Source organism: Arvicanthis niloticus, chromosome 22 (genome assembly GCF_011762505.2).
Source record: "Arvicanthis niloticus isolate mArvNil1 chromosome 22, mArvNil1.pat.X, whole genome shotgun sequence".
NCBI classification, from domain to species: domain Eukaryota; kingdom Metazoa; phylum Chordata; class Mammalia; order Rodentia; family Muridae; genus Arvicanthis; species Arvicanthis niloticus.
Window position 1 is genome coordinate 7468165 of NC_133429.1, and position 12521 is coordinate 7480685.

The 12521-nt window shown below is 42.6% G+C and overlaps 1 protein-coding gene across 11 annotated transcripts in view; it reads left to right on the forward strand.

The window, feature by feature from the left end:
- Ric8b (RIC8 guanine nucleotide exchange factor B) overlaps window positions 1–12521 on the forward strand; it is a 97825-nt gene that overhangs the window by 52494 nt on the left and 32810 nt on the right. For all 11 annotated transcript variants that reach the window (XR_013106256.1, XR_013106253.1, XR_013106254.1 and 8 more), the window contains 2 exons: window positions 492–587; window positions 9237–9381. Coding sequence is in view for 7 of the 11 variants with exons in the window: in XM_076919788.1 (XP_076775903.1) it covers window positions 492–587; window positions 9237–9381 (241 nt within the window). In the remaining 4 variants the exon portion in view is untranslated. The remainder of the gene's footprint in view (window positions 1–491; window positions 588–9236; window positions 9382–12521) is intronic.

Here is a 12521-nt window from a genome sequence, read left to right on the forward strand (position 1 = left end):
TTTTACACAGAATTTATAGCTAGTGTTTGAAAGTAAAGGAAAAATTAGTTGCCCTGCATAGGTACTTTGTAAATGTCGGAAGTAAAAACTAACCTCTCCACAGTGACATGTTCATAAATGTTTGGTCTTCAAATTTTTCTAGCCTGAAACTCAGTTTCTCCTGTAAATGTATTGAAAGGCAGCAGTGTCACATAGATGGGTCTCAAAATTCTTTGCTTCTTTGAAGCACATTGGCTAGGCTTGTGTAAACCCTAGAAAAAATGTAGGAAAAAGCAGGAAAGATAGAACCAAATAGTAAAATGAAGATAACTTATGGAAATATTACTTAAAGTAACTTTAAAATCATTTGTAAGTGTTGGTATCAAAGGCTGTATGTATCCTCCCACCTCCCACTCCCTTCCCTCAAGAAAGTCTTGGTATTCTCAGATTGTATAGAGGAGAGCCCCAGCTGAGGAACTCAACTAATATGGCGTGCATGGTTTTCTTTATAGGGAAGCAGCTATAGAGAGGGTCTAACTCCAGTTCTCAGCTTATTAACAGAATGTTCCCGAGCCCATCGAAACATCCGGAAGTTTCTCAAAGATCAGGTAATTGCTTATGTCTTAAAGTTAAAATTTTGTATATATGTTGTTAACATAGAACTAATATATTCTCATGAGAGCTTTCTTTCAGAAGATCAGAAACCTTCCAGCCAGAAATAAATGATCTTTTGCACGTTGTTATTCATTCATTTAACCAGCAATGTTTACTGAGGCCTCTGTGCTGTTTGCTAAGCATTACTCTGAGTACTCAACACTGTGAGCTTGTTACTCTTGTACAACAGGCTTTACCTTATAGGAGATGATAAAAAGAATAACTGTGTAACTTAGCACACTGTAAGTGTCCTAAAGAGTACAGAGGAGCAGAAAGGAGAGTTGGAACACAGGAGTGTCTCTTTGCAGAGCTGCAGAGAGTTGGGTAAATAGCAAACGTCTCTGAGAATGTTGAAGAGAATCTATCAGAGTTATTGTTAGAGTTCTTTGGTGACTAGACCAAAGACGGATGGCAGAGGCTGTCAGTGTGGCAGTAAACGAGTCAACAGTGCCAATGACAAGTGTGGATTCTCTCAGAATAAGATGAGAAACCTCTGGAATGTTTTGGGGGCTTTGATAGGATAACCTCATGTGCATTGAGAAAACTTGAGCTGCTGTGAGAGGAGAGTGGAGGATGAGTGGGTGGCTGCCACACCACATAGTGAGAGCAGTCCTGGGAACCGAAGAAGGAATAGCAGGTGTGGCAGTGGCCAGAGTTCATCCTTTGAGCTTTCTTGAAAGTGCAGCTTACATAACGCACTGACAGATTGGGGCATAAGCTGAGAAGAAGCAGTAAGCTTTGAACCACTCACACTCATCAGAAACTCAAGACTGGGACAGTACCAGGCTCCGAACAATTCCAGCCTCACACGTCTTTACTCAGTGCTTCCAGGCGACCTCATCCTGTCTCATGGAGAATGCACCATTCTTTTTGCTCTTCTGTGCCTTTCCTTCTCTCACACCTAGACAAGCTCACATGTAGTTCATAGCTGTAGTCACTCCTTTCTAGACAGCGTTACCTGTGCTCAGCAACATGGTTGAGTCAGCCTTTAACCTACTGTGGGCTGCTACTGAACATACAAACTGACTAGACTTCCTTAGCCTAAGACCACCAATACCAGGCAGCTTCCCAGAACATTCCAGTACATTTTAGGACTCCTTTTTTTTTTTTTCCAAAAGGAAACAGAGCCCCATGTAACCCACACTGTCCTCTGACTCACTATGTATCTGAGGATGGTCTTCAACTCCTGATCCTCATGCCACCACCTCTGAAGTGTTAGGGTTCTATGTGTATCACGACACCAAATTTATGCAGTGCTGGAGACCATCTCACCTCATGGTGCATGCTAGGCAAGCCCTCTGTCATGACAGGTGCAAATGTGCCTGGCCTCTGGTAGCATTGGTGTAAGTTCCCACCTCCATGAAACTCTTACTTAATTTTGGATCTTGAGACACAGAAGAGACCTTTGCTGGTCATCTTCCCAGTCCTAAATGTTTGCATGCCTAAGACTAGTGCATCTTCTGTCTACCTCTTTCCTCCCTTGTTGGTTTGTTGATCACATCCTGGTGTAGTGATTTTGAAAACATCTATATACTGATGATTCCCAGATATATATGCTAAAATATAACCTGAGGCATCCTCAGAGCCCTGGACATTTATGATGAGCTGCTCATTCTAACTATTGGATGTGTAGTGGTTTTCCTTTAGCATAGCCCAAATTAATACCATAACTTTCCATCCTCCTTTCCCGTTTCTTCCTCTTAGTTCTACTGTGCCATTACTAACATAACCCTTTACTTCACTGGTCATTTATAAATTAATCAGGGTCATTTTGATACATAGTGAAAATAAAGTACACTCTTTACTGTGTATCAAGCACATGAATAGTGTAGATAAAAGACATCAAAAAGCAGGAACTCACTGTTTATTGATTGATCATGTGACTACACTGTCACTGTCTCCATACATGCTAGAAGAGGGCATCAGATCCCATTACAGATGGTTGTGACCCATGTGGTTACTGGGAATTGAACTCAGGACTTCTGGAAGAGCAGTCAGTGCTCTTAACTGTTGAGCCATCTCTCCAGCCCCAAACTAATTACTTTTGAATGGAGATACCGTCTTTAAAGCATGATAGCTATTTCAACAAGATAAACTAACCAGTTAGCTCAGCTTATAAGTTTGATTCCTTTGAAACATTTTACCTTAACTAGAAGAACTTGATAAAGAATAATGAATGAACATATCTTATGGGGCTGGAAAGATGGCCTCAGGCTGAGAGCACTCATTGCTCTTCCAGATGACCCACATTACAGCTCACATCTGTCTGTAACTCCAGTTCCAGGGGACCCAGTGCCCTCTTCTGTCTCCACAGGCAGTGCATACACACATGCACAGACATACATGCAGGCAAAACACCCATACACATAGGATTAAAATACTTTTTTTAAAAAAGAAAATAGCTTATTTTCTATGTTTTTATTTGTTAATAAAAGCAAGATCAAGGTTCAAGTAAACTGTCTATGTTTACTCTTTCTAATAAGAAAGAAGCCTATCAGTCAGCTACATACATGCCTTAAAATACAAGACCCTCTTCGTCCTAAGGACACACTGCAGTACAGGTGAGGGATGGGATGGGATGGGTGAAAGGATGATGAAGACTGTAAGGTCCGTCAGTGTAGTGGGATCTCTGAGGCAGGATACTGAAGAGTTCTGCAGACAAGGGGAGGCCTGAGCCTGTCACTCTGGAGGTCCAAGGATAAGGGATCACGTCCAATGACAGCTATCTCACTGCCATCCAGAGGATCTGCAGGACAGCACAGGGCACAGCAGTCACGCTGCTTGTTGTTGGGACAGAAGCAACTTAGGGAGGAAGGATTTATTCTGGCTCACAGTCTAAGAGTATGGTCCTTCACGGTAGGGAAGGCACGGTAGCAACCACAGCTTCAAGTTGTGACATAAGGAATTTAAGTTATTTGTTCATTTCTCATTAGACCAGGAAGCAGAGAAAGGGAAAGCCAGTATTCAGCTAGCATGTTCATGTGCTCAGTGCAAGATATGGTCACTCCGTTTCCCAGTAGTCTTAACTCACTCTGGCATCCCTTCAAAGCTACAAAGTTGTAGCAACCTGAGCTGCATAGTGAGAACGTGTCTGAAAACAATAACCAGTGGTGAGGTAATGGCTGGGAGGGTAAGAACACTTGTTACATAAACATGAGGACCTACTTTCAAGTCCTCATCACTCAGGTAAAAAAGTTGGGAAGGGCCATGTGTGACCTTCAGCACTGTCGGTGCTTGACACAGGAGGGATGGTGAGATTACTGACCTAGCTCTAGGTGCACTAAGAGACCCTATCTCAAAGGAATAAGGCAGCAAATAGTAAACAAGACACACAGTGTTGTCTGCCATCTGAGTATATGCCTGCATGCATGTACACACACAATAACAACAAGAAGTACAAAGCTCCTAGAGTCGAGGCAAATTCCTTTCATCTATCAAGTCAGAATGACTTTGCTACTTGCACTATGCAGTGATGGCACAGCCACTGGGTATATTTTTTATTTCAAAAGAAGCAAAAGTGGGGAATTGGCTCAAAGTCCCAGGGAGAGGGTCAATGAGTTTTGTTGGACACTGCCCAGTTGACTGCTTGCTAACCATGTTGCTGGTCGCCCTGTGTTTCTTGGGTCTCTCCTATGGCTCTACTCCAGCATCTCCAGTATGCAGCATCTCACTGGGTACTCATTGCAGGGGCTCTGAGCCTGCAGCACATTTCTGCTTGCCCTTCTTTGAAATCTTGGTTGATGTTCTCATGATCTTACAAGTCTTGCATTTTTCATACCTGCAGAATCATCACCACATAGATGGCAGAAAAATCTGCCTCTGATATGAACTCTGATTCTGCTTGATCCACTGCTGCAGCCACAGAACCCCACCAGTTGGACAGGGAGACAGATCCTGAGCTGGTCCTGTAGAGTAAGCCAGTAGAGAGCACCCTGGGCTCAGTCCCCGAGACAATGCTGTCCTGAAAAATCTCTTGGCCTCTGATGGGGCAGGGGGGTAGACGATTTGGGAGGTGGCCTCAAGGCTTTTATAGAACTCATAATTAGCGTTCTTGCCAGTATCTGACAGTCTGTCTGTGGACCTTCCTTATCCATACCCTTAGTCACTTTTTCTGCTTATTCCTTGGGTAAACTGTGAATTTATTAATCTTCTATTTCCTTTTGCTTCCAACACTTACTATAAATCCAACAGTAGCCAGTAACACTAACATTATAACCCAGATATTTTATTGTTTTGAAATTTCTCTGGCCAAATAAACTAGTCCAGCATCCCTAATTTCAGCCTTGTCTTAGCACATGAATGTGGTATGGTCACATTCTTTATAACAGTATAATAGCTCCCCCATTTCCCCATCAGATTCTCCTTTCCATCCAAAATTAGTTTCCTAGTTTCTTCTTCTTCTGAACCCTTACCAGAATTTCCAATTAAACTCCATTTATAACGTTTGGAATTTCCTAACTTATTTCTTGAAATTCTTCTAATTTCTTCTAGTCACCAGCTCCAAAGCTGCCTCCCCATTTTCAGGTATAATTCAGTAACAATTATTACATGTAGTTATGGTATACATACAATAACACAATAGAATACAATATACACAAAATAGTTGCATATAGTTACAACTCTACAGTACCTTCTGGTACCAATTTTTTATGTTAGTCTGTTCATCACTGTTATAATGAAACCCTGAGGCAGCCTAACTTTATAAAGAAAACATTTAGTCCCATAGATTTAAGAGGAAGGTACTGGCATTGGCTCGGCTTAGGTGAGGATTGTCTGGCACATAACATAAAGCCAGAGTGAGCTCACCCTTATGACAGTTTGCTCTCCTGCAAGGGTGCCAGAGTTACCTTAATCCCCAGTTACCTGAGCTCTCAAAGGTCAGCTCACCACCTCTTGCCACCACCGTAGCAGGGACCATGCTTTAATGTACAGACCTTAGAGGATGAGAGGATGCTCAGCATGGCCCACATACACAGGGAGGTGATGAGTCCTCATCTTGTCCAGGAGCCCCCTTGCCATAGTCCTCACAGATCCTCACTGCTAAGCCTGCCCGCTTTTCTGAATGGTAACTCAGAGGCTTAACTTTGTCCCCTTTTCTGCTCTTTGTTCTGACACTCCCCCATCCCTGTTCCACAACTGGTTGCAGACTCCAGTGCTGATTCTTACTCAAAGACGTGACTTCCTCTTCTCCTCCATCTCCCTCGTAGCAGTGCCATAACGTGCAGCCTGCCTGTCCCGTTGCTTTTCTTTCACACTCTAATAAAATAGTCCTTGGATTTAAAGAAAGAAAAGAAAGGGCAGAGGAAGGAGGGAAGAGAAAGAAAAAACTTCTAAAGAGGGTGTACTGTAGATAGTGCTCAAGAAAGGCTGAGCATAATGGGTGAATGTAACAGGGCGTGGCTCACTGGTGGGCATGTGCTTGGCATTCACAAGGCCATAAACTCAATCTCTAACACCAAAGGGAAAATAACAGATAATTAGCTATGCTAATACTGCAGTTGAAGCTATGTCTAATTACTTATTACACGTAGTAGCAACTACCTCATTAAATCTAGCTCAGGAGTACACAAAGGAAATTGGCCTTGAGTGCTCTGTGTTTGAGCAGTTACAAATGAAAACTGGAAATTTACTGACCCAGGTTGTATTAGCCTTAGACTTAGAGAGGAGATGCTGTGTTTGAGAGAGAAACTGGCTACAACTTAACCAAACGTTGGGAGATAGTGTCAGTGTGCATGTGCCCCTTTGGAGATGACAGGGAACAACAACAGGGCAGTAACGTGTTTAAGAAGCCCCAGAAAGTAGTTGGTGATTCTGCATGCTAACGTTTGTCTGTAGTTGCACACACTGGATATTACGGTAGATGCAGTCTGTAGAAGTCACTATCCAGTGCTTCATTTTTCTAGAGATAAGGATTAAACCCAGTAGAATTGAATTGACTCAAATTCAGAAGGTGTTGTATCTTTGCCTTACATTATGCTCCACACTTGTAGAGATGTTTTACATGTGGATCTTACAGACATTTGGATAGATTCTTTATCTGACACGCGGTCTCTGTTTTAATTTATAGCTGTATTCCAGTCCCTATGCTTCCCTCCCGGTGCACTCACTGTAGATAAAGAGAGGTGGAAGGTGGAAAGCAGTTAACTAGATTAAACAAAATGCCACATGTATACAGTCTGTGTAGGTGTATAGTAAGTTGTTCTTTGGCCTTGTGATGTGCCTCATTTCCTAGCACAAGATCTGTTTATATAAAAGGCACTTTCTGTGATGTGGGTATAGTTTTTCCTCTAAGAACATGTGTTAGAGACTTGATGTCCCCAGGATGGCAGTGGGTGGGTAATGATGTAGAACCTTTAAGAGGTATGGCCTTATGGAAAATCCTCAGTGGGCACTGCCTCAGCAGGGTTAGGGTAGTTCCTACAGGACCCTTCAGCTTTTACAGAGAGAACTCTGGAGCAGACCTGACCTTTGAATCACTATCTGGCTTTTTATTTCTCAATGTAAGAACATTTCCTCCTACAAACACCCCTGCCTTTATGACATCATCTGCCATTAGGCCCTCAGTAGCAGTAGGAGTAGGTAGGGTCACTACTGACCCTGAGGCTTTCAACCTCCAGAACTGTAAACTAAATAAAACTCCTTTCTTCATTACATTAGCATGCCTTGAGTATTTTCTATAGTAACAGAAAATGAGTCAATATATCATTTAATGGAAATCAGTTGTTGGACACCTATAGTGTGTGTGTGTGTGTGTGTGTGTGTGTGTGTGTGTGTGTGTGTGTGTCTTCCAGGCACTTAGAAGAGACTAATAAAGAAAGGGGGAAACTTACTTTTTAAAGAAAGACATTAGGATAAGCACTAGAGTTAAACGAGAGATGCTCAGAAAGATGCACCCCACATCCTGGGGTATTGCTTCTTAGAATGTGCTTTGGTGGAAAGAGGCACACAATAAATATTTACTGTACCAGGTGGTCAGAGCTGGAGAGGACTGTAGAAGAGTATCGATGGGAGATGGGAAACAGAGTAGTAAAGATAGTGAGGGAGAGGTCAGGGGATGAGTTTTCTTCATTAAAGAGAGACCCTTGGGGAGAAGGAAGAAGGGGAGGAGGGAGAGAGGGAGGAAAAGAGCAATCTGTTACTGTAGATAGCATTAGAGAAAAATACTTGGTGAAGAAAGGTTATCTCTCCCCCAAATGGTTGGGTTTAAGTGTTTCAGATTTGTAATATTTTTAGATTTGAGGATATCTGCATAGATATACAGAAAGATACCTTGCAGTGAGACCTAAGTGTAAATACGAAATTCATGTTTTGTATGCACCCATTCCCTGGAGCTTTAAGATAATTTACACATTTTAGCATCCCTTTACTTAACCTATCACATGAAGTTCATTTTCCTTGTCACATGCAGTTTCCATTGGTGGTATCATGTCAGTACTCAAAGGTTACAGATTTTGGAGTTAGGAATATTCAACCTGAAATAGCCATTATAAAATTAAACAACTAAAATGCATAAGTACAGATTTTTTAAAATTAATTACCTATTATGCTATTAGAATTAAGCGAATTGAGAAGTCAGCATGGCTTGGGCCACTGAGGAAGTATGTAAAAGAATGGGAAAGCATTGGTGTTGTTAGTGTGCGGGGGTCGGGGGAGGTAGATGCGTGTGTGAACACATCCACACATATGTACAGGGCAGAAGACAGGACAACTTCAGGTGCTCTGTCTTAGACACCATCTACTCTCTCCCTCACTCTTCCCTGTCTCTCTCACTGTCCTGAAACTGGCCAACTAGACTAGGCCGGCTAGCCCCAGAATCCTCCTGTCTCTACTTGCCCCCATGCTAGGATTATAAGCCCATGCCACCTGGATTTTTTCCTGTGGTTTCTGAATATTGAATCAGGTCCTCAAGCGCACAAAGAAGCGCTTTACTGGCTTTACAACGCCCCTTTGCTCTTGGACTCAACCTCCTCTGATGGGGCTAAAGCAGACTTTGACCTTTTGTCATCCTCTCTCAGCCTTCCTTGCACATGCATCATAAGCCTCTGCTGTCATACCCAGCAAGAAAGAGCAATGGGACATGGACTGCAGATTCATGTTTGTTAGGCACCAGAACCACTGCAGGAGCTGCAGTAGCCATGTAGCACAGGGAAACATGTTTCTATCCAAACAAAACCTTACCACACACGGGGGATTATTTGAGGTCTGGTTATGGCTGGTTATGATGATGGTTTATTTCATTTTATTTGGAAGCTCACAGTTGTTTCTGTTTGCTACTCTTACTAAAAACTTAAGTATAGCCGGGCGGTGGTGGCGCATGCCTTTAATCCCAGCACTTGGGAGGCAGAGGCGGGTGGATTTCTGAGTTCAAGGCCAGCCTGGTCTACAGAGTGAGTTCCAGGACAGCCAGGGCTACACAGAAAAACCCTGTCTTGAAAAACCAAAAAAAAAAAAAAAAAAAAAAAAACCAAAAAAACAAAAAAAACAAAAACAAAAAACCAAAGCCTTAAGTATAATTCCTTCTAGGATTGACCAGTTATCTGGTGCCATTCCCATGTATGCCAGCACCCTCCATTGATGATGGCTTCTTTCACCTTTGCAATCAGGTTTTACCACCTTTGAGGGATGTGACCAATCGACCGGAAGTCGGCTCGACTGTGAGGAATAAGCTGGTGCGCCTCATGACACATGTTGACCTCGGAGTCAAGCAGATTGCTGCTGAGTTTCTTTTTGTCCTTTGCAAAGAGAGAGGTAGGTTAGACTCTCTTTGCCTTACGTTGTTATCTTTTTCAGGAAATTTGAGAAAATTCCCTGTTGGATATAGTGTGGCAGTCTTTGCAGAGCTGACTGCTTACCTGCTGGTAAGAGTGGCTGCACAGATGACCAGGAGTAGTAATCTTAACCCTTGTTATGTGTTTCCCAACTCTCCAGTACATACAGACACATATTCTCCAAAACACACAGGCATTTAACCTTTGTACTTAGCCCAGACCTTGTAGTGTCTCGAGCTTGGGAGCCATTGTAAGATGCCTGCCTTGATCCAGGTGCTACTGTTTTAGTCACCAGTATGGTCCTTCTTGGTTCTTCTGCTTCCTCTCAAAATCCCAGGAAAAGTTTGGTTTCCTCACTGATTGTTCAGTCTGTGGTCACAGAATGTTACCCGAGATATACTGGTAGACGTCCAGAAGTCTGTTAAGGTGTGGCCTTTACCCTTGGGGTAACAAATAATATTTCTTCTTCGTATAGTATCTTTGTATAAAAATCGCATCTTAGCTGATTGATATTTTACTTTTTCAAAGAACCACAGTTTTTTGAGATAGTTAAGAGATGAAAACACTCCCCTCAAAACATCTTTCATCTATCTACCTATATATCGTCATCTATCTATCATCTGTGTATCTCTCTTTCTGCTCATCTGTCTGTCTATTTGCCAGTGCTGGGAATTGAATTTAGGGTCTCACACATGCTAGTCAATTGCCCTACCACTGAGCTGTATTTCCAGCCCTCAAAATCTTAAATTTTCTGTATTCTTAAACCTTCTTTCTGACTTTTTAGTTCAACCAGTTAGGTTTCTATAAAAATGGTACATTATTAGCAACATAATTGAAGTGTTATTATAATGTTGATAACAGTTTTTAGCAGTGACAGGTATCATGTGCTTTTCATCCTTTCAAACCACTCCTAAACCACTGACTGAATTCTCACAAGGACACTCTACTGATAATATTGCTTCTCTTTAGCTTCTTCTTGAACTATTAACTTCTTCTATGATTTGAAAAAAGATTGACTTACATCTTATAATCAGATGGTTATCATAGTTCCTCACATGTGTTGCCAAAACAGTGGGCTGATTGAATCTTCCTAGATCAAAAATGAGCTCTGTGGAGGCTGGGGAGATAGGTTAGTTAGTTATGTGCTTACACAATGGTCCAAATTGGAGGGAAGGAGGGTGGGTGGGTGAGTGGGTGAGTGAGTGGGTGGGTGGGTGGGTAGGTAGCTAAACCAAGCTTGGTGGCACACTCTTGTAATCCCAGAAGTGGAGAAGCAGAGATAGGAGGATCCCTGGGAGAAGAATCTCTGGTGCTTGTTGAATTAGTTCAACCCAATTGTCAGGCCTCAGGCCAATGAGACCCTACCTCAAAAGACTGGACAGCATTTCAAAGAAATGATGCCTAAAGCTGTTGTCTAACTTCCACAAACTCATGCACACACATTTGCACCAATTTAAAAAAGCATATGTGTGTGTACCCATTAAACTAAACCACACATACATGTTGCCCATTCACTTAAAACTGGGTGTCAGAGCTGGGGAGATATGCAGCATGAGAGCCTGAGTTCAGAGTCCTCAGACTCCATGGAAGGCGGAGCATAGCTGTGTGTGTCTGTAATCGCAGTGCTCCCACAGCAGGACAGGAGGGGACAGGAGATCTCCATGGCAGAGGCCAGCCGCCTGGTTCACCCAGTGCAAACAAGAGACTCCGAAAGCAGGGTGGGCGGCGGGGACCGACAACTAGCTGAGGCTCTTCTCTTACCTCCACATGTGTGCTATGGCACACTTGCCTACACTCACATACCCACAAAGGTTTTCAGATTATTACTGTATTAGTAGCAGTCTTACTTTTGACTAAGAAGATTGCTGGTTCTTTATAGATTTTTTTTTTATAACGAACACACATTTCTTGTATACATCTTTAAAATTCATACATAAGTATGTATTTAAGGACAATGTCACCTTACCTATGAGTCAGTGCATAGCAAATGCAGCACGTACTTTGCAAGTGAGTCCTGTGGTTGTTTTCATTTTCGATAGTTGGCATTGTTCCTCCTAGAATATCTAGTGCTTGGGAAGTCTTTTTTGTTTGTTTGTTTGTTTGTTTTGTTTTGTTTTGTTTTGAGACAGGGTTTCTCTGTATAGCCTTGGCTGTCCTGGAACTCACTCTGTAGACCAGGCTGGCCTTGAACTCAGAAATCTGCCTGCCTCTGCCTCCCAAGTGCTGGGATTAAAGGTGTGCGCCACCACCGCCTGGCACCGGGAAGTCTTATAGTACAGCTGGACTCAGACCTAGCCTAGCTCAGCACAGTAACGTTTGTGTCGTTTGGTTTTGGTTTTTGATTTTTTTTCAGTTAAATTTTGAAACTTCTCAGTGTAATCAATCTTACTAGAAATGTATGCATGTATTCTTGGAATAAAATCTATTCATTCGAGGGCTGGTGAGATGGCTCGGTGGATAAAGGCTCCTGCTCCTGAGCTTCAGCACCTGTGTTTGACCCAGGAATCCACACAGTAGAGTCCATACATAGAGATCTGACTCCTGCAGGTGACCTCTGACCTACATATGTGTGCAAGCACACACACTAATTAAAATAAGTAAATGAGTGAATAAATGTAATGAATATTTTTAAATTCATCCATCTGAAATGTATTTTTAAGCTAGACACAGAAAACAGGATTTTTATCCTCATGTTATTTCCCTGCAGCAGCCAAGCCCTTAGTAATGAAGGTACCTGCAGTGTCCACTCAAAATGACAGATGGGAATTCTCCTTTGCAGCAGTCTGTTGCTTGGAGAGCAGAGGGCTGCAGGAGTTGGCACAGAGGCCCTGCTGTTCAGCTGCAGCTCACTGCTGCCACTGAGGAGCTATAGATATCAGATAACTTCCTTCTAATTATTAGAAATAGATTCTTCTCTCATACAGTTCTCCCAACCACAGTTGCCCTCCTTCTATTCCTCCCTGCTCCTACTTCTTCCCATCACCCCCAGATTCATTCCTCCTCCATCTCCTGTTAGAAAAGAGCAGGTCTCCCAGAGATGACAACCAACCATGACAAAACAAGCACAGTAAGACAAGTCAAGTCTGGACAAGGCAGCCCAACTGGAGGAAAAGAGTCCGA